Source organism: Nymphaea colorata, chromosome 5, assembly GCF_008831285.2.
Source record: "Nymphaea colorata isolate Beijing-Zhang1983 chromosome 5, ASM883128v2, whole genome shotgun sequence".
Taxonomy (NCBI): Eukaryota; Viridiplantae; Streptophyta; class Magnoliopsida; order Nymphaeales; family Nymphaeaceae; genus Nymphaea; species Nymphaea colorata.
Window position 1 is genome coordinate 5116732 of NC_045142.1, and position 23139 is coordinate 5139870.

The window sequence follows — 23139 nt, forward strand, 5'->3', positions numbered from 1 at the left end:
CCTGAAATGGTGATTGATCGAGTTCCCACAATGAGGAGACCTAAAGCTGCGCGGACCTTCTTTGGGGTCTAATTCGCCAAGGGAGATTATTTAAAGGCCGGTTTGATCACGTTGTGGGGTAGAGGCAAGCTCGTAAGCTTTGCTGCGTAATGACATTAATTTCTTAAAGACCATTAAAATGAAGTCAAAAGCATAAATAGAAGTCTTAATTAAAGGACATTTCCCTCCTTATGATTCAATCACATAAACTTGTTTAGTCTTGTTAATTTGCACACCTTTCTCTCTCTCTCTCCCCTCCCTCCCCATCTCTCTTTCTTTTATATATATATATATATATATATATATATATATATATATATATATATATATATATATATATATATATATATATATATATATATATATATATATATATATATATATATAGACACCCACACAATGTATAAGTTCATTATCTACTTCCTTTGATCTACCTCCGTTGTCCATGCGTGCATGGTGGACTTGATGCATGTATGGAACATACTTTGAACCATCATTTTACCTGCACTCCTGCAGTAATTTTGTTTATGTCTACTCATCTAATTGTGAAGCTAGCTGATGAAATTAAATTAACCTATATTTGAATTTCATAAAAAATGGAAAATTCCTGAATTTTCAATGCCTGGATGGGCTTTCATAATGTGAGCAGGAAACTAACTAATTATTAAATTTTCAAAATCCTTGTAAATGGATCTACAAATTTGACTTTCAAATTCCCTAAATGCTACGCATGTTGATATTCTGCATTCATATGTAATCTCAACATTTTGAGAAACGACTCAAAAAACGGTGAAAAGGTCAAGTATCCCTGGTAAGACGATCGATAAATTAAGTAAATATATGACCACCCATTCCAATAAAGGCAGACACGATAGCAGGATCCATCTTCTCTGACGCTATGTTAGTCCTTAAATGTACGGTTGGGTGAGATGCATCGGTGGAGCCAGGCAGGGGCATGGGGCCCCGACAAGGGCCAAGGACCCTCCCTCCTTTCAACCCAAAATTTCAAAAAAAAAAAAAAAGGAAAATTTACATGTAACTTAAAAAAAATTATTAAGTTTATATAAAAATTTTAAAAAAATATTTTGGCCCCTATTAAAACTTTTACACTATGGTTTTGCCTGACTAATAAAAATTTTCTGACTTCATATTGGCTGGACGGACCGCAAATCATTGTGAGACTTCTTAAATTTTCTGTTGTAATTAAACTTCATATTATATTAATTCTTTGATTTCTGTCTCTCCGTGGAAAAAGAAAAATACTATCGTTCGCGGTGGAGTTTTGTTTGTTGAAATGTTGTGTCGTATTAAAGGACAGAAACAGTACTGTACATGTCATTGACCCCTGTAACAGGAAGCAACGTCTGGTTATAAGCGGACTCACGAAAATGGTGTCATTTTTTATATCCAGCTTTGTCCTTAGAAGGGGCCATTTTTTTTGTTTACTTCTCAGACGTGGCCGAGTGCACATTGACATAGTCAATAAAGACTTGTTAATAGGTGCTTGTTTGGTATCGTAAGTTTATGGTTGAACGCTAACGCAGCCATCCCTCAACAAGCTGTAGGCAGCAACGTTGTCCTTTCAAAGAAAGGGTTTGTGTTAGGAATCGCCAATACACTACTCTCTTAATGTTGGACATTAAAAGGTTCCTCACACAAGATCTGTGACGCTCAAGATTGAAGGGCAAGCACCTATCACCACCTCCTGCCCACATTCGATCAAGGTTGTCACTGCCCGATCTCTTTTATAGGCAGTATTCAATGCCTATTTTCTTACAGGCAGTAGGCAAACATAAAAACCACTTTCAAGCGGACAGTAGGAGTCTTCCCCCCTTCTTTTTTTTTATTTTTCTTTCATGGTCACCGGTGAATTACAGAGACGGTACTCTGAGAGGCTTTGAAGAGAGAATGAGATGAGAGCTGGTGTCAAGAGCATTGGTTGCCACCTGGACCCGATGGAAAAAATTGGATCACTTTATATGCCCTCTCTTTTACGGAAAATAAATGGAAAAAAAAAAAAGTGACATTGGTTGCCTACGGGGTTGGGTTGCCAAGAGGGAGACGGAAGGGAGAGAGGGAGAAGGAGATGGAAGGGAGAGGGAGACGGAAGGGAGAAGGGAGAGGGAGACGAAGGGAGAAGGAGAGGGAGACAGGAAGAGAGAGGGAGGGGTCAGGGGAGCGAGCGGAGGGCGAAGGCCGCCCGAGGGTGGGAGTCGGGCCGGGCAGGGCTGCCACTGGGCCACCCTTCCTGCCCGGGCTGGGCCGCCGCCGGGCTGCCCTTCCCGCCCGGGCCCCGGCCCGACGCCCAGGCCTATTTGTTGGCATCATTAGCAGAGCTTGAGAGTATTGTAACTATATAGTCTAGTTAGTAGTTTCATGAAGTTTGTTTCGGAGACAAGCAGTAGTAAGCTATCATCAACCTCGTTAGGGATTGATGAAATAACTGTAAGTATGTTTGCTTTAATTGTGAAATAAAGTGTTAGTTTTTCTTACGAGTATGTGTTAAGATTTTGATCTCATGTGCAGAGTAGTCTTAATTTCTATCAATTGTTTAAGTTGAAGTTCACCTGAGTTCGATTATATGACTGAATAGTAAAAGAGGAATCTGAATGTGTAACCCAAGAGGGAAAGACCCTAGACGAGTACCCACAAAGACAGAGGCCAATCGAGGAAAGTGAGATGGTCATGTCATGAGGGAAACACAGTAAGGATGAGTCTTGAGCCTATCAGATAATATAAAGGATGAAGGTTATTTCAAGTTATTGCAATCCGATAGATCATAGGACACAAACCACATACATGACAATGGAAATGTTTGCACTTCTCGGAAAGGAAAACCCTTCACAAAATATGGATAAAACAGACTTTAAAAAAATATTGTATGACTTAAAAATAATTTTGAAAAATCAGAAACGTATAAGTAACCAACTCACTGATATCTTAAGAAACATAGATCAAAAGAAACCCAAAATCTAAAAGGTAGAACGAGAACCAAAAAAACTGTATATTTCAGACTAGATAGTTAAAAGAGAGATAAAATACCTAACAGCTATGTATAACCGAGACCTAATTATCGGAAGAGTCATAACAGAGTTGTTTATATGAACAAATTAGAATACGAAATTGATTCCAAGAAAACTTTTGTATTCGGACAGAAATGCCGAATAATTGAAACAAACTTAGAACGAAAATTTTTAGAGTTAAATCAGGATGATATGTACCTAATACTGGATGAGGAAGAAATGCACACCGAAACAGTCCTACATAGGATAAGAAGACTTAACGAGGAATACAAGCCTAAGCCTAAATTGAAGACGTGGCAATATGAAGGTTGCCCTGCTGATCAAGAATAGTCAGTGCAAAGTTGCTCAGTGAGTCTGGAAAATAAAATGGATAAAGTTATAGAACTATTAGAAAAATTAATAGATAAAATAGACCAGAAGTTTGAACAAACAAATAAAAAAATAGATCACGTGTTAGATAATTTGCAAAAACACAGAGAGATAAATATGGTAGAAACAAATAGTATACAAGACTTAGAAACAGAAGACGAGATTGAAACAGGAAACTACGAAACAAGTATAACTTATATAGAATTAATGAACCAAGGAGAAAACGAATCAATAACAGACATGGAAATAAATATGAACACAACTCCTAAAGAAGGGATAAAAATTAGAAAAGAATATCCAGCAGGTCCAAGAACACATGAAGGAAATCCGAGTAGAAATAGACACCATGATGATTATAGTAAAAATGAAACATGGAAAAGAATTTGGAAATCCAGGCTAAAAACAAAAATTGAAGAAAAAGAATGAAAACAAGGAATATTAAATTTAGATAACACAAATAACATACTAGTATTATTGCAAATATGGAAAGCAGAAATGAGTAAACATATTACAGAAAAAAAATAGAAATTAAAAATGTACCAGCGTATATAGAAAATTCATTAGTAGGAAACGTATATTTATGGTTTGACCAGTTACCTAATTCTTCAAAAGAATCTCTAAGAGCAAACACAGATAGTAAAGGAGCGACTACTACAAACTCGTTAGACATCTTAGAAAAATACTTGTGATCTATTAAAGTAGAATTCTCGCATTCGAATATTGAAAAAATATATGAAAACCAAATAAAAAAAATGCAAGACAAAATATTTTAAATTTGGCAGTATGTGACATGTGCTACCTAGAAGAATATGCAGAACTGTTCAGTAAATATTATTACCAAGCAAGTATAATTTTAGAAGAAAAACCTAGATTTTTAGACTTGTTCTTTTCAAAATTACCACCGATAGTTTATGGACAGGTAATAAAAGTGTTCCAAGAAAATAAACCAAAGGAAGATACATTAGGATCAAGAATAGAAATCCTAAGAACATGGTTCAAAACAATGTGTAATGAATATGTAAAGTCCAAAAAACTAAAATTAATAATAAAATCACCATATAAATGTTGTGAAGAACATATTACACCTCAATTAGGATGTAAAACATATTATAAATCAAGAAAATACAATAAAAAATATAGGAAGCTCAAACATTACTATAAAAAATATAAACAATATAAGCATAAGTACCCAAAGAAAAGATACTATATTAAAAATAAAAATAAAAATAACAAAAACCCAAGAAGTTGTAAATGTTATAACTGTGGAAAAATAGGACATATAGCAAAAAATTGTAGACAACCTATAAAACAAAAATTAGTAAATACAATAGAAGATGATTATATCAATATTGAAGAACTTAGTGAAATAGAGATATTCACTAATGAGACAATATACGAAACAGACAGTAGTGAAGATGAGTAACAAAATAGAAAAACCACAAGATATTAGATACCAAGAAGAGTTGACAGAAGATTACACAATACAACGAGTCATTTTTTATGAAAAAATATTCAAGCAAATAGAGAACCAAGAATTGGACATTAGCACCGAAAAAATATTTGACTTTCCGTTAATAAGAAAAATACCAGTAATAAAAACAATGCTTAAGAAAAAAGAAGAATACTATATTATCAACCAACGAAAACATGTAATAGACATAGAACATGCAGGATTATCTGAAGGAACAACTAAAGTATCACGTATCAATAGACAGGGAATCCAAGAAGAACTAAAACAACTAAAAATAAAAAATCCTACGAAATATGTATATTTTGGAGGAATAGAAATATTAGTAAAAGCTTGTTTTAAAGAAGGTATAGATACTCCATTAGAACTTTATTTATCAAACGATAGGATAATCTACCCAACAGAGAAAACTATAATAGCAAAAGTTAGAGGAAACCTAATTTATCAAAAACTAAAGTTTATAGTAAAACCTAACTATACTATAAGTCTAACAGACAAACACATAGATAGAAGCCTAGTATTGTACTGGAAACTATCAGGAATAAAACTCGAGAAAGGTTATAAAGTAATGACTATCAAAGGGAAAAATATGTATGTAGTAACAAATAAACATAAAATATCAGCAAAAAGAAAAACAAATGGCACAGTATAAATTGACAATCCATTCAAACAATTAATAACAATAATAAACGACGATGAATCATATTACGTAGAAGATGGACAAAATAAATTACAAATTATCAAACAACGACTAAGTATCAGTACATCAGGAGAAACTAGTCACCAAAAACAATTCCATGTTAAAGGAAATATAGACAATATGATAAAGAAAATATTAATAGATACAAGATCAGAAGAAAATTATATAACGCCAGACATGATAAATAATGATATAGTATTACCAAGTGAGCATAGATATAAGGATATGCAGGAAAACATCATAAGAAGCATAGGGAAAGTGAGCAAGGAAATTAAGATAGCCGAATATATTGTTTGAAGTAGAATTCAAAATACAAGCATTGAGAAATGACTGTTTAAAAGGAATCATATTAGGCAACAAGTGGCTAAATAAATATGAAAACTTTAGTATTGAAAAATATACACTAGAAATTGAACATCTAGGAAAGCGCATAATAATATTAAGAAGTTTTGATGATTAGCCAAATAAATACTAAAAATTTTGAACAGGATATGAAAAAGGCATTGGATAGAGCATTAGAGGAAAAGAAAATTAGGAAAGAAAAATTAGCTAATATATTAAAGATATATATTAGTAAAACGATTTATTAACAACCTAAAAGACATGGTAGAAGAAGAAGAACGAAGGTTGACCATACTATCAGCCTATGATAATGAGGATTATTATACAGAGGACTATACAGATTACGAAAATGACTACTATGACTATGACGATGACATAATGTGGAGAAATATAATAAATAGAATGAAAGGATAAAATGATTAAATTAGATCCAAGAGTAACATATATTGTACCAATCAATGTAAACGATAGAAGAAAAGTTATGGCTACCCGAAACAAATGGGTATTATTATTAAAAAAGATGGTAATAGTTAGACAATTTATTAATCGACTAATACACAAAACACATGATAGATGGATTAGAGAGATCAGAAACATAGACTCAGATGAATCAATGTCAGATATATCATATGATGAAACAGAATGTTTTCAAATACAAGTGTAAAAGCATATAATAGAGACACTAGGAAATTTGTACGAAATAGGACAGGAAGATTATTTAGAATTTACATATGGGTACTCAGGTTTATAGAAAAATTAGGAAAAAGGGTGATTAGAAGGAAATTTAGAGACTACAGGAGGCATTTCTTTACTTATTTACGAGCAAGAGTAGTTGCAGAATGGAAGTTTATGGAATGCTGGGAAGAAAAAGAAAAAAGAGTAGAATATCTTACTTATAGAGCATTTGGAAGAAGAAACTATGGTGATGAAGAATCAAGCGATACCGAATGAATATTAGTAAAAACAAGTTTATATATATATATTGATAAAAGTTATACCACGAGGATATCATAATAGATATTATACAGCATATATAGACACGAGAGCCCAAATAAACTTATGCAAAAAGAATTGCTTACCAGATAATGAATGTGAAAAACTAGATAAGCCTTTGGAAGTTAGAGGATTTAATGGAGCCAAAGCACTAATAAATTACAAAGCCGAAAATGTAAATGTACAAATCTGGAAAAAGGTAATAAAAATTAATAAAATTTATGTTTTTGAATTACATTAATTTATGTTTATGTTAATAAAATCAATGCACTGATAGTAAAAAACAATGAAAGAAAACAAACACCTTGGATAAGAGGAGATAGTAAAATAACCCAAAAATTAACAAGAGAAAAAATAAATACCATCACTTTAAATGTTTATGAAATAAATGAACTAGTCAATATAGAAAAAAGATTAGAAAAATTGTACTCAGAAAATCCATTACAATATTGAGACAAGCATAAAACAACAGTAAAAATAGAATTGATAAAAGAAGATAGTATAATAACACAACCATCTTTAAAATATATATGATGATCTAAAAGAATTTGATTTACACATAAATGAACTGTTAAAAGAAGGATATATACAAAAGTCAAACTCAAAACATAACAGCCCAGCATTCATTGTTAATAAGCACAGTGAACAAAAGAGAGGAAAAACTAGAATGGTTATAGATTATAGAAATTTAAACGCAAAAGTTAAAACTTATAACTACCCAATTCCAAATAAAATACTAAAACTTAAACAAATATCAGGATACCAATATTTTAGTAAATTTGATTGCAAAAGTGGTTTTTACCATTTAAAACTCGAAGAAGAGAGTAAAAAACTAACAGCATTCACAGTTCCAAACGGATTTTATGAATGAAATGTACTACCATTTGGATACAAAAATGCTCCTAGAAGATTCTAAAGTTTTATGGACGAACAGTTTAAAGGGTTAAGAAATTGTGTAATATATATAGATTATATACTACTTTTCAGCCACACACAGGAAGACCATTATGAGTTGCTAAACGAATTCATAAAATATGCAAACAAGGCAGGAATAGCTATAAGTAAAAACAAAGCAGTCATTTGTAAAAAACAGATTGACTTCCTAGGAATAGAAATAGACAAAGCAGGCATTAAAATGCAAACCCATATTGTTCAAAAAATAGCACAAATAGAAGAACTCGATACTAAAAAAAAGTTATAATCATTCTTAGGACTAGTAAACCAAGTCAAGAATATATACCACACCTAGCAAAACATTGTAAACCACTCCAAGAAAAACTGAAAAAACACAAAGAATACTATTGGACGGAAGAAGACAAACAACATATCAACCAAATTAAAACAGTGTGTAAAAACTTACCTAAACTAGAATTACCAAATGAACAGAAACCATTTATATGGATTATAGAATATGATGCCTCAGAATATAGTTATGGATCAGTGTTAAAATACAAGTATGAAAATGATAAGAATGAATATCTATGTAGATATCATTCAGGAAGCTTTAAAGAAAACGAAACAAAATGGGAAATAAACCGAAAAGAACTTTTAGGATTATACCAGTCACTTAGACATTTCGAAATATATGTAGTCTATACTAAATTTAAATTTAGAACCGATAATACACAAGTAAGACATTGGTTAGGTGCAAAGTTAGAAAGCTCGATCGTAAAGAAAGAAATAAGAAGGCTAGTCAACAACATAAAATTATTTGATTTTGACATTGAAGTGATCAGGACTAATGAAAACTGCTATGCAGATTGTCTGTCTAGGAATATGAGATTGTAACCAGGAAGAAAGTACTATTTACATGAACAAATTAAACACAAAAATCACACACCACTGGATACCAATTATACTATAACTGCAGAAAACAGTAACAACGGTAATCGTATTTACCAGAAACCTTATTTGGTTAAGAGAAATACGACTAGTCTAGAGCAAACGGCTACTGGTAAAGACTAAACAAATCCGTTTATGGATGGTCACTATACAAAAGTGATGAATTGCGATACAGATCGCAAAACAATTGGAACCATATATAAGAACCAATTAGCACACTACACACACTACAAACTGAGCTGCGGTCACCATGCCAAGCCTCTCAGTAAAAATAATCTCAATAACTCAACCTTTTTCTTGTGCAAATAATCAGAATGGAATTAGAAGAACATCAAGCCCGGATAGCCCAGTTACAAACCCAAATCAGAGAACTTCTGAAATGGAAAACCGAAACAAAAAACCTCTAAAAAGTCCCAGAAATCATTATCCAAACACCAAAACTAGAAACAAAAATAGAAATCCAAGAACCAAAGCCATTACAAGAAATAACCAAGTCATAAATTATATTCAAACAAAGGTTCAAAGACACAAACCTAAACCAAAGATTCCAAAAACCTATTATACAAATTAAACCGAGCCTATTCACACCACCCTAAACCCAAACTTATCTGGAAACCATCTAGAAGGAGAAAACCGCAAGCCAATCCATGATAATCAATAACTACCTATGAAACCTGAAAAAAGTTTGTGACTACCTAAACAAAAATCTTAGAGAAAAGAATATCTCACCAAGAAAAGGCTATATTACCATACCATATCCAGGGATAAATAAAATGATAGCCTATCCAAACACAGATCCAAACCTAGTAAAGATGGTACACAGTTATGGATTACTTCACACTATTTACACCAGTAATGCTAAGGAACTAGAAGAAATTTCAGAATTATGCAAAGCAGCAAAGCGGTACCTAGAAGTAACAAAAGCACCTCTTATATTTCTAAGGATATATGCTGCCCAAGCAGAAATATTTGAGGATAGGATACTTCCTGCCATATATGTCGTCAAGATAGGACTAACAAAAGAGCTTGTGCAACCAAAATACCAGTTACAGGAAGAGATATTATTGCCAGAAATGAAAGACTTCTTTATCAGGAAAAGGCCCAGAGATTTACAAGTAATCTTTGAAGAATTGCTACACTAGTACCAAGAACCCAATGTGTGGATGTACGAAGCAAGAAACAGACAGATCATCTATTCCTTGTCATTAAAAACGAAAGAAGGAAGTAAATAGGAGATTTTAAGGTGGCTAGAAACCCTGATAATGCCGGATATACCAGCACAGACTAGAGCAATAAAAGGACCATTGATGGGAACGAAAAATCTCATGGAATTTTGCCAGTTCATGCAAAAATACCCAGAGCATAAATGTGCAGAATGCGGAAATGGTAAAGAATTGTGCGAAGTAAATCTAATAATTCCAGTCAATACTTCAATCACTACCATTACCATGAAAAAACTGTGATTGATTGGAATATATTCTAAAGAAATACCACATACAAAAGCAGATTCGTCCATTAGCGAATTCAAGAGCGAATAAAAGAAGAGCGAATAAAGAAACACCACATACAAAAGCAGATTCGTCCATTAGTGAATAAAAGAAGAGCGAATAAAGAAAAGCAGATTCTCAGAGACAGAGCGAATAAATAAGTAGTGGCAGATTTGTCAGAGACAGAGCGAATAAAGAAGTTTGGCAGATTCGTCAGAGACAGAGTGAATAAAGAAGTCTGTTTGCAGAACGAATAAAAGCAGATCCCACTAAAGAAAAGAAGACATCTCAGCCACACATCTAGAGGCTAACGAGTCAAACCTGAGCCGCAGATCTCCTACTGCAGACTTTCTATCCTCTCCTTCATCATTTCCTTATGTTCTCTAGATCTTGAGTATCGTCTGATCTGTATTATTTGGTATCTTTCTTTGGTTTATTTTCTTGAAACACTTTTATTACCTGTCTATAAACTATCGGTGGTGGAGTGCCACAAATTCAATTACTTTAATTTTTTAAAAATAATATATATATATATATATAAAGAGAGAGAGAGGGGGGGGGGGGACACCCCACAGAGATATCATGAGAGAGAGAGCATGATGACACCCCACCGAGGTACCTCGGTCACTTGTCATTGCCCAAACAACAACGAAAATACCATACCACGTTCTCGGCACATGAAATGCAAAGTGTCGGCAATAATTAGTTTTTCACTTCTATAACCCTCACATCCCTATCACAAGATTGTCTTCTTGGTGAGCTGAAAAACTAATAAAGTGATTGTCCGCCGAGTCTCAAAGGCTTGTACCTCTCTTTCTCTGGTAATTTCTTTGAAGAAACATGAGTCTCTTCAAGAAGACGGAGTTCTGCTTGGACTCATCTTTCGATCTCCTCTACGACCAATTTCTTCCTGTCTCTCCGCCAACGCCCTGCCACCCGCTGCCCTTCCCACCGTCCCCATCATTGGAGAAGCCGCTTGTAGACCACCTGCCCTTGTCCACCCGAGCTCCATTGACCTCCCATGCCTCCCATTCCATGGGCTCGAGAAGAGCTACGCCGCCGACTTCGTCGAGTTTAATGCCACCCCCTTCTCCTCCACCCTCAGGAGGTACAGGAAGGAATATCACTTCCCCGCTCCCACCGTCTCCGATCTGATCGAGGTCAGCAAAACTTCCTTTTCTTCTTCAGCAAAAGTCCTTCGACTCGTAGCATCAATCTCTTGTGCTTTTTCTTCTTCTTCTTCTCCTCTCACCAAGCCTGCTAGGATTAGGGTTTCTTCTACTTGCTCCCTCTTATGTTCATATTCATGCACAATGGGGTTGGGTTCTGTTTCTCCTTCTTGTTTTTGTCGCATTCTTGTATGATTGAGAAGGTGGGGGTGGGTGTGAATCCGTACGCTCTCCTCTCCATGAGCCACCTATGAAGGAGGCTTCCTTCTCAACGTCACCATCGGATCAGCATTGTGTACGCCTTTTCTCTTCTAGACTTTTTTTTCTGTTCTTGCATTCGTTTATTCGTTTCAACTGGTTATGGTTCCATACTAATTTTTTGATCCCTATGACCCTCCTGTTGAGTCCAGGATGAGTGAAAATTTTGTGTCGTGGCATGGTTGAATGAGAATTTAGTTGTTGTTATTGATTTCTATATTGCTTTCATTATATTGAAAGTAGATGAACGATTTGGATAGTGGTGCATTGGATCGTTACTTCTAGCAATTTTTTACTCTTTTGAATAATTTATAATAACATTAGAAGAATTTTTACCGAAACATTGTCAATGGATATGAATTATTAGTTTGAGTTGCTCTCGTAAATCTTAGTCGAGTTCTTTTTCTCCAAATTTTTCTTAATAGATATTTCAATTTTCTAAGCAAATCCTAGCCTAGCTTGTTGTTGTTTAATTTTAATCATCAAGTGAGCCAAGCTTGGGCCACGATAGAAGTTCATTTCCAATACAAGCCAATATTGACCTCTATTTTCTGTCTGAACTTGGTATTGGAGCTTCGTTTGCACGGCTTTCCTTGTGTCCCTTCTTAGGTATGTTCTTGTTTGAAAGAAACTTTCTTGCTTTATATTATCCTTTTTTTTCTGTTATTGGATTTAAAGAAAAGGAAACTCAAACTGCTTTTTGAATGGTGAGGATGTTGTTTGAGGATTACTTTGAGCCCGAAACCCTTGCAACTTGCTGTATTTCCAGTCTTCACTTTCATCTTAATAGTCGTGTTCAGGTTGGTTTATTTCAAAGTAAGATATACTTAAGCAAATGATATTTTCTATTTTAGAAGCTTTCCGTGAATGAGTGGCAGTCATAGTGTCAAATGCTAAGTCACACGGGTGCACTAGCGCACCTGCACTGATGCGGGTGAGGGTGCGGGTGAGGCCACATGGCACCCGACTCTTTCAAACCGAACCAGGTGCTGCTGACTACACTCGTTCTTCTTTTCTCTTATTTTTTGGTTTTTTCCCTTTTCCTATGTTTCTCTCTTCTCTCTCTTCCCCCTTATTTTGTTTAATAAAACTTTGGATTTTGTATGATATTAAAGTAAACTTGATAAAAAAAGTTTTAAAATATAGACAAATAACATTACTTATATAACAAATAATACACACACATATGTATACAAATATATACAAATATATATGTATATCTATATGCTCTCGCTACACCCACACCTAATTTTTTTTTGAACTTGTTACATCCCATACCAGCACCTGCACACCGCGCCCATGTGACAGGTCAAATGTCTATGACTTAAAGGCTGCAAAATGGAGCCTGAAAATTCAATCATCATTCAAGCTTTCATGAGCTTCTTAATGTTATTCTAGGATTCACATTTTGATAGAATATGAAAAGCTTTCTTAATTAATCAGTGATGTGCAAGTTCAGGATTGCCATCATGTTATTCTATAATAAATCTGTAGTTTATGAATGAGCAGGATGGACATCTTCAATGTCAAGCCAACGTATGGTAAGCTTAAGCTTGTGGGCCTCATACTTTGCCTCTCTGATGGTGTCATACTTGCACTTTGCAAAGGATCTTCATAATATTCTTGGGCCCTCATCATCCTTCAAGTAAAGGAATGGGCTATGCCCCTGCTTCTAGTCATGATCCTTCATTGAGAGATTGGACGCTTAAGACATCCCTAATGCTCTTTTCCAATCTGACTTGGTCATTCTTCCTGCTGATGCAGGTAACAGTCCACGGGATGTTTAAAACCATAAAGGCTTTTACAAGAAACGAGCCATCCTGGTGCAGTGGTAAAACAAGACTGTGCTGTTCGATTTGGCTTATTACCATCTATTGCTTTTATAATTAGTCATTGTGTTGTCAAATAATTGTCCTTTATGTAGATTGGGATTGACCTTATTGTTGAATTTCACTAACATGATTGATTTCAGGAACCATCCTATTTATCTGTGGAATGAAGATGTAGCTTCGCTTATTCAAAATTAGGAAGGAAAAGCCGCTCAGGCACTCCTGCGAAAAGTTTGATGTGCTTCATATCAAATGTTTTGGAATTTAAGTGACTGTAGTCAAGTCCTCGCAAAATGTTCTCCATTTCAGCTTAATCAAGTGACAGAAGACAGATTGCTTAACTAGAGTAGCACACAGCACGCCAGGACAAAAAAGTACAACATCCTACGCTTTCATACACACACACAAACCAGCCGAGAGGATCCACTAGAAAACTCAATTATCCAAGCTTTAGTGGAAGGTGATCTTGTTGATGTTACTAAGCAGATACAAGTTGATAATGAAAAGCCAGCAGAAAAATTCACTTGCCTTGCAAATATTTTACTTGAAGTTGTGTAAATGAGCTCCCACTTGGCATTGAGCAAGTCCGGGTTTCAGAGGATTTTTGATCATATTAGTTGGTTCTGGTTCTTATGCAATCTGCCACAGATAATAAGCATGGCACTGATGAGTATAAAAACATTCTGCAATACTTCTCAGATTCTGCAACCAATAGCAAATAACTTTCTATCACGATCAGATTGGACACCAACAATGAAGCTTGCCACAAGCAGCGCCTTCAATAAATATAATTGTCAAAGGGGTGAAGTGAGGGCTTGACAGCTGTTAACCGGCCTTAAAATGGTTTGTTTAAATTCTTTGCGTACAAAAATTTTCTGATTATTAATTAATAAATTTATAATACATTGTTTACCTTACAATATAATTCCTGGCCGTTGTTTTTACCAAGCCTTTATTTGCTTGGAATTCTGGGATTTCTGCTGATAGCTATTATTGAGGAAGGACTCTTGTGACTTCTGTTGATTTTGACATCCGTGTATGAAGCGTGCTGCTCTGTGTTGTCATTTTATTAAAATATGAACACATTATTAGTCAAAAGAACATTTTGTGTATCTTTATGTAGTAATTATCGAAGTTCCTTTTCTTTGTCTTTCAAATGTACATGATGCACCAGATTATCCACCCGGTGCATATATAAATGACTGGTGTTATTGTAGTGTGGTGTTCAAGGAAGAAGAGAAGTTAGTTGTTTAATTATATAAGAATTTTCTTTTATCATATTTTTATGTGTTTTGCTTCCTTAAAGCCAGATTATAAGTAAAACAAAAGTTGGATTCAATAGGTTAGTTTTTGACTCTGTCAAAAGCACTATTAAAGTTTGATTTCGTTCTGAAGCTCTCGAAGTTTATAAGCAAGTTGGCTTTGAATTCATTTTACAGGAATATATAAACGGTCTTTTTCTTAGATGATGGCGGTTTGGTGATTAGTTGCCCGATTTCTCTCTGCTCATGTGGACGAAGCTGGGCTCTTCATCCATCGACGGTGACCGGCATCTAGTAAAAGGTACGAGGCCTCTCTCTCTCTCCCTCTTCTCTTCTCCTCTCTGTGTCTTCGTGGGTAGGGACATTTGGCAGCCTTTTATAAAGCGTCGGGTATTCCTCGTCAAAAGCCCGGATGTACCAAATGCTGGAAAGCTATAAATGCCTGCCACCCTGAGAGACGGAGAACCGATGCTTTAAAAAACCGCATCAAACACCACCAATTTAATGGTCTGATTTTAAAACCTCGGACATTAGATGGACCAAACTCAACGTTTCTAGCCCTTACATTCGTGGTTTGTGCAGGTGAAAACAGACCGGTGTCTTATAGTGGCCAGCTGAACACCTTAGATGGTATCTCCCTATTCAGCTAAGGTGATCCTCGGATTGGATTGTAAAGTGAGGTAGCGACACGTAACCTTGTTTAATTAGAAGGGGAACTATTCAAGAGGAGGAGCTTCCTGTTGCCTTCATACCTGCCGGGAAAACCGACACCCACCCACGCACATTTTATATATACATATATAACAGGCGCACACACAGAATCTGGTTTAGATGTTATACATCAACTCCCAGAAACTGATGATTGATTTCTACCGACATGGAAATTTAGGAGACGTAGGCAAAAGTAAGATGCCGTTAGGTTTGAAATTATGCTACAAGCATGTTTCTCTCGTCTTATTATTCCATGACCATTCGATTAATTCATGGATTTTCGAAATAGGTTTTTACATTGTCAATAACCCATCTAATCTGGACATTTAAAAGTTTGAAACACTTGCTTTGACAAGTATAGAAGTGGATCCAAGTGCTTGTAATCACAAACTGGCTGCGATCGATGTAAAATAATAGCATGTCTTTAATCCGTTAATATAATAGTCAGAAATGTCATTCAAGAATTTTCTTACAAGGTTCTTCTTAATGTTTTTTTTTTCAAACTTTGTTTTTATCAAAAACTTTTGAAAACAAACTTGCAAATTCCCAGAAAAAAATTAAAAATTAGTGTGTAAACAATATTGTAAAAGGACAAGTTCTCTGCTATCTTTCTGCCAATAACTTTGACAAAAATTTAACTTTTTTAGATTCCAAAAGATACAGAAAAATGGACAATATTTTCTTATTCATTGTGGGGTCTCTTTCAAATTACTGAGACCCATGCCAAATCTTTAAGATTTTTCAAAGCCATTCATAATAACCTTCTTGTAGTGGTGGGTTTGATTTGATGCTTAACTATAGCTTGACATACATGCCCACCTTCTGCTCCACTTTTAATTTAACGTTAGACAAGAACAAAAAAGTGATGAAGCAAAGGACATGAGAAACCTTTATTACAGCAAATGCTTATTCACCATCACTATCCACAGATGTCTTGAAGAAATCAATTGTCAAGGAACAAAAGATCACTACCATTTCATTGAAGCTTCGTCTGCCCGTTATCATGTGATATTCAAGTTAAATTCATACCTTGCTAATGGATGACCTGGGATATTTGCATATGGGACAGATGTTTCAGTTCAAGACACCAAAGTAGTTATCAATTCTGTCGCTTGAGTATCCTACACCTGGTAGCCAGTCTCCATCTCCATTGCCTCGTTCAAGTCCTTGAGAATAATAGACATGTTTGGCCGTTCAGTAGACCTACGCGCAGTACATGCTAATGCTACGTCTACAACCTTCCACATAGAATTCCTTTTGTGTTGTCCTTTAATCCTTGGATCAACAATGCTCTCTATGTCACCCCTCACAATCTTTGATGTTGCCCATTCAACAATATGAAAGTGCTGCTCTGAAGTGCCAAATATAGAGGTACGACCGCACATGAGCTCAAAAAGAACAACGCCAAAACTATAAACATCGCTCTTTTTGGTGAGAATGCTTGTTTCAGAATACCTGCGAGACGGATGCATGATCGACCTTCTATTAGAGTTAATGCCTTCAACAAATTAAAATCTGCACTCACTTCATTTGAAAGGTAGAAAAATAGTCATAGTGGCTTGTTTTGATTGTGAAATATCTAAGAGCTTCTTTAATTGAAAGAAGGTCAAAAATCTAACAGCTTATTTAATTGAAAGAAGATCAACTATATATAACAGCACTTGCATTCTGCAGGATACCCTGGGCTATGCAATGCTAAAGATTTAGTTACAATCATACAAGGGTTTATATTGGCCCAAAGCAGCTCAGTCCAACTATTAATCTGTCTTTTTGATGATATTCTAAACTGGAATTTTTCTCTTGTTTTCTTTTTTAATCGAATATAACATGAAACTACATCCTCATTTGTAATTGTTTCTTCGATAGTATAGAATGTGATTCTTTTTCTAGAATAAATAGCTGAAATGTACGACATGAATGTAATACATGCATAAGGTTATTTGAAATAAAGCAATCAGTTAGATGTCAGAAGGGTGCCTATCTATAGTCGTGAAAAGTAACTTTACTAATTGCATAGTGTAAAGTCGGCAGCTTATGTGTAGCTTCTAAAGAAGGCAGCAGTAGTTAACAATTTCTTCACTGTGACCCACTTGCACAATGTGGTAGTTAATTGAGCATGTACAGCATGCCACAACCAAATGCAGCTCAAGCATAGTCAACAGCCACCCTTTCCTTACAGGCTTAAATGCAGCTCAAGCATAGTCATCGTTTTGCTTTCTTGTTTTTCACCAACAAAATTATATGTGGAATTGGCTTGTTCATGGGGCAACCCCCGCAGAGCCAACATTTCAAAATGTTGGCCTTGCCGACACAATATTTTGGGTGGATATCAGTGGTGGACCAGAAATTTCTGGTCAAGGGGCACTGGTACATTAAATTTCAAAATTTAAGAGGCACTTAAATCTTAAAAAAAATTATTGAAGATTCTATGTGTAAATAAAAAAATTTGTGGACTGATGTGGGTAATTGCCCATGGTAGCCACAACATGGCATGCCATTGGTGGATATGAACTTGATAAGTTATGGGCCATGAGAGCATGTGAATATAAAACCAAAAGGTATAATTATTTAACAAAAAAGACATACTCAGGATCAATGTATCCAAGGGTGCCAGCAATCTGAACTGTTGATGTTTGAGTCTTCCCATCAGCCCTAGAAATGCCAAAATCTGCTAGTTTGGCTTCTAGTTGTTCATTCAGAAGGATGTTTGCAGACTTTATGTCTCTATGAATGATGGCTGGTCGGCAACCTGAGTGTAAATACTCTAAACCTGCATTGCAAGATGAAGCTAGTATATTGACATTGACAAATGAATGATAAAACGAAGATGCTTTAGAAACCAAATGACAATGGTTTACATACCAGTTGCGGCATCCAAAGCGATTTGCAGGCGCCTCTTCCATGTTAAGGATTTTGTTACGGTTTTTTTGGCTACATATCACCAAAGCGATCACTTGGTGGCTAATTTTCTGATTGTTACTGTCACACTCACTATTACATGAAACAATATTGACTCTGCTGTGATCTATGTAATAATAATGCTATATGTTTAAAAGCTTAGTTTTAAAATGTTTTGGCATTTAAGAATCAAAAAACAACTTCAAGTTCCAGAAACTACTATGGAGGCTAGACAAACAGTTTCCACATTTTTGCTATACCTACAGGAGTGAGAAACCTTTTGATGGCAGGTTGCAAGCTACCAAACTTCTCAATCAACTCTTCTTTTATTATTAGCATGGACTCAAAGCAGGATCTCATATATGCCACAAGATGTTTATAAATAGTTGTAGATGAATTCCTTCACAACCCTGGGAAGTAATAATCTAGTAATTTACATATGTTCATTGACATATCCTGTGTGACTCCTCTTATGACATGACTATTTCTTCTATGATATATTTGGCATTTATATTTAGAAATTCATGATAAATTTCAGAAAATGAAAGTTATCTAGGTGTGTACCTGATAAGAATTCTCTCAAGCTTCCATTCTGCATGTACTCGTAAAGGACAATCATGTTCATGTCTTCCTCACAGAAACCAACAAATGAAACGAGGTTTTTGTGATGAACTGTCATTAATATCTTGACCTGAAGTGTTGCATATTGCAAACCGTGAGTTCTTTTGTCTACTAATAGAAATGAAATGGAAATAGATGAATAAATGATCAAGGATAAATTAGTTCAAACCTCTGCAACAAATTCTTTAGATAGTCGTTCCTGTGAATTATTCAATACCTTGACTGCAACTTCCTTTCCTTTATTAAGGTGGCCATAGTAAACAGTGCCAGATCCTCCCTCACCAATAAGGATTTCAAAGTCCCGAGTGATCTCCACAATCTCTTCATAGGTGAATGAATGGTTTGGCACCAGCTGAATATAACCACCCTTGTGCTTCATAGGATTTTCTGCAATTTCACATAACAATTCCTTAACCAATCATGCCTGCATGTTTTTTGAGCCGTTTGTTTAACAATTTTCGTTCCATTCAATTTCAAAAAGAAAAAAAAACATATGATTTTGAATGCCTATCAGTTTAAGATAAAAGGACTTTCTTTCATTAGATATTTTTCTTTTTCTCATCTAAAAGGAAAAGGAGGAGTACGTCGTGATTGCTAATCAAAGGGGCTTATTGTATCTTTTCAATCTTGAAGTGATAGAAAACATCATTTTGCCTAACTAGTGTTGATCGTGCTACAAGCATGAGGAGGTGAGGCAGTGAAGAGGAGGATATTGTACTCAATTAAATGTCTTTAAGGCGTAACAAAAATACTCTATCTAGGTAATTAATAATAGTTGGATGAGGTAAACAAGAGGTATGAAAAAGCTCATGCTTAAAAAAGAAAATTACAAGCAATAAGCATTGTTTGTAGTGCAAGATTTCTCTTTCTGTAGCTTGGCTTATATAATAGATGAAATTGGGAAACTAAAGCAATTGGCTGTTGGCAATCATTCAAATGGAGCCTATGAAGGCATGTTTAGGAATGAAATGACTTACCTACATTTTTATCTATCACAACGTCAGATGATTGCCTAGGACATTGTTTTCGAAGGCGTGCATAGATGAGACAACTGGCTAGCAATAGAAATGCGATAACAGAGCCGACTGCTACTCCAATGATGATCAACTTCTTATTTCTTCCACCATTTGTCGAGGGTGGAATTGGGTTGCCTTTAGTGATATTGTTTCCCTTTGTACTGTAAAGTAGACATAATTAAAGAGATTCAAACCATGCTTTGGAGGAAATATCGTCTACCATTAATTATAGGTATCATAAGTTTAGTTTGTCATGCTATGGATGAGGTACCAGCACCCAAATTGCAGTTATCATACTTTTTGTTTTTCTATTCTTGGAGAGCAGAATGGCCTAGACAAGTAACCAGGCACCCTATGGTTATCTCTCTCACTCTTTCTCTCTCTCTCTCTCTCTCTCACACACACACAAAATATGCTCACAATGCTGTCTGCTTTCTCCATACAACCCCACTTACTTCAGTTTTATTTTTCTAGTGTCTGTCAATGATGGTGGAAGGGGTCCAGTCAAATTATTGTCTGCCAAGTTCCTGAAACGTGCAACCAACAAATGAAAACTTTACCACAATAATGTCCCATAGATATTAAACTACATTTATATATTCACACTGTATAAATGCACTCAGATAAAGGAATAGAAGATTCAATAAACCGCAATTTCAGCATAACTAATTGACAAAACTATTGTGATTAGTCTCTTCATGCTACAAAGGCACTGCATATTCATGGACTTCTCACTACCTGCAAGAAGAAAAAAGTAACTTTCCACAAGAAGGGTGCTGATCAATTTATTGAGGGCCCATAGAGAAACAAGTTGAACAAACTGAAGAGCACACATTTGGTCCTAGTACATGTTGAATTAACTTCATTTCTATTGGTGTATAAGCAAATAGAATGCCCCGACCAATTTCCAAAATTATGACCAGAACTAAAAGTGTTGGACTCCAACTAATCAAAAGAAAATTTTATATTAGGTGAATTGGTTTCATAATAAGCTTTTTTCCGTGTATAAACTTACAACTCCTTCAAGTAAGGAAATGTCCCCAAGAAGTCCGGAATCTGTCCGCTCAAGCTGTTGTTACTCAGATCACTGCAAAATCAAAGTTGTTCAAATAAACTCTATATAATTGATTAAACAAGCAAAAAGCCAAGCATGATTGTGCTTTACTCACATAATCTCAAGTGCAATCAAGCTGCTGAAGTCTGGAAGGGGACTGCTCAAGCCTAGCCCACTAAGGTCCCTAGAAAAGTAAAGAAAAATGGAAAGAAAATACACAAAATTCCCTTACGCCTAATTTTAAAATATTAATCTTGCATGTGAGAAGGAGAAAGATTTGTATCATTCAATCGAAATTATTAACCAATATGTTCAATATCCGAATTTCAATTAGTATATAGGAGTGGGCCATATAAATTAAAGGAGACTTAGACCCGACAACTATGTGCTACTTACAGTTCAGTAACACGTGGTAGATCATCAGTATTGCACTTGAGCCATTCCCAAGTGGACCCTGCAGGAAGGCATGGATCACCTGCCCATGATTGAAGTTGTTGATATTGACCCTGCAACACCTTCAATGCGTTCACTGCAAATCATATTGTCACGAAAACCAAACATTTTGTTCAAATTTCCAGTGAAAAGAAATGGTAAAAATGGAGCACTAGTTAATTTTTTTGCATTTCCCTAGAACAAATAACTTATGTAAATAACCTAATATTGCACTGCATTGAGTTGTGTATGTGAAAAGGAGGATGGCCGGTAGGGATTTAGGGCTCCCTAGCTCTTTATTGCTAAATCATAGATTAAAACAAAAAACTAAGGATCTTATTATGCTGATTTAAAGTTGAAATTGTTAATGCACTGCAAGCTTGTGGAAGTACTTATGTTTCATCAGCTATAAAGATACCGTGCGTGTGGATGTGGTAAACATGTTTAAAGCAATGGTATTTAGAAAAATATTGGAAAATCCAATGGGTTAACGAAATTGATTAATAAAATAAGTTCATTTAGTAGTCTTAGTGTGTCTTTCAGCTAAATAAACATCAGAACAATGTAAATCAAACATGAACTACCGAATCAATTTGATTGATCGTTGACAATCTGTTATATATAAAAACGGTAAATGGCAACTTGAAGTATAACTTTGCACTTGCTAACATGTGAGCCATGAATATATAGGTAGATCAAACAGCTTATAGATCAGGTTGTCAATCCTAATGTTTATAGAGACTAAGTAAATATACAATTATGGAATTAATTAGTGAAAGTGAAGGACACAGGGCACTATATTAATCATCTAATTACACTATGAGAGAGAGACCATCATTTTTGTTAGTTCCAGCAGCAAGTATAGTCTTGAGTTCAAAAAGCTCCATCGTGTTGAGACTGGACGAACAGGTGCATCTGGTTTGTTGACCAAGGAAATGTTCGATCCAGCAGTCAGATTACAACCATCATTGTCGTCGGCTGCATATGTGATGTTTGATGTAAAAAAAAAAAAAATCCAGCAACAGTGGTAGTCCGCTGATTCTAAGGTATGTATATGTGGTATATGGATGTGCTAAAAATGTTTAAAATAAAGGCATCCAAAAAAGATTGCAAAATCTCATGAATAGATCAGAACTAGTAAAATAAGTATAAGAATTTTTGTGTGTTTTGTAAACTGAGTATATAGTTGTCTAACTAATTTCTTGATTGTTTATAAAACGTTACGTGTAAGATTACTTTGCCTAATCTTGCATATGGCACCATGTGAACATCAACTAAATAGATCAAAAAACTCATATATCAAACGACGCATAAGTTTTATATTTATATAGACTTAGTAATTATAAGAGTTTTATGAACTAGTTGCGAGTTATTTAATCAACTTGATTGATTATTTATAATATGTCATGGGTTTATTTTAATGCGAGAAAGAGAGAGAAAGAGAGAGAGAGAGAGAGAGAGAGAGAGAGAGAGAGAGACCATCCTGTTCGTTGGTTCCATTAGCGAGTCCTCGCTGGACCTTGAAAACTTCCATTGCGTTGAGGATTGGAGGAAGGGATGCATTAGCTGTGTTGACCAAGGAAATGTTCGATCCAGCAGTCAGGTGACGGCCTTGATTGTAGTTAG

At 35.1% G+C, this 23139-nt stretch overlaps 2 protein-coding genes across 3 annotated transcripts; both read right to left on the reverse strand.

Moving 5' to 3' along the window:
• Positions 1-16613: 16613 nt before the first annotated feature.
• On the reverse strand, positions 16614-19069 carry LOC116254413 (probable LRR receptor-like serine/threonine-protein kinase At1g07550). Its single transcript, XM_031629795.1, has 3 exons — positions 18955-19069; positions 18079-18262; positions 16614-16947 (listed from the first exon to the last, which is right to left on the reverse strand). The coding sequence occupies exons 1-3, from the start codon at positions 19067-19069 to the stop codon at positions 16614-16616; spliced, it is 633 nt and encodes a 210-aa protein (XP_031485655.1).
• LOC116255063 (putative leucine-rich repeat receptor-like protein kinase At2g19210) lies at positions 18868-23139 on the reverse strand. 2 transcript variants are annotated; one of them, XM_031630798.1, is made up of 7 exons: positions 22993-23139; positions 21478-21610; positions 21197-21265; positions 21043-21114; positions 20483-20554; positions 19181-19398; positions 18868-19081 (listed from the first exon to the last, which is right to left on the reverse strand). In XM_031630798.1, exons 1-6 carry the CDS (start codon positions 23045-23047, stop codon positions 19335-19337), a joined length of 465 nt encoding a protein of 154 aa, XP_031486658.1. In that variant the 5' UTR covers positions 23048-23139; the 3' UTR covers positions 18868-19081; positions 19181-19334. The 2 variants fall into 2 exon arrangements, with proteins under 2 accessions (XP_031486658.1, XP_031486659.1); XM_031630799.1 differs by lacking the exon at positions 20483-20554.

Bases quoted from the DNA above. Each gene is read 5' to 3' on its own strand.
- LOC116254413 (XM_031629795.1), bottom strand. From the start codon at position 19,069: ATGACAGTTCATCACAAAAACCTCGTTTCATTTGTTGGTTTCTGTGAG. The intron at 18,263-18,954 runs GTACACACCTAG...CTTGCAATGCAG, and splicing joins CTTGAGAGAATTCTTATCAG to GTTTAGAGTATTTACACTCA. The intron at 16,948-18,078 runs GTATGTCTTTTT...TCCGTCTCGCAG, and splicing joins CTTGGATACATTGATCCTGA to GTATTCTGAAACAAGCATTC.
- LOC116255063 (XM_031630798.1), bottom strand. From the start codon at position 23,047: ATGGAAGTTTTCAAGGTCCAGCGAGGACTCGCTAATGGAACCAACGAA. The intron at 21,611-22,992 runs GTCTCTCTCTCT...TATGATTTGCAG, and splicing joins TGGAACCAACGAACAGGATG to TGAACGCATTGAAGGTGTTG. The intron at 20,555-21,042 runs GTAAGTTTATAC...TGCACGTTTCAG, and splicing joins TTTCCTTACTTGAAGGAGTT to GAACTTGGCAGACAATAATT.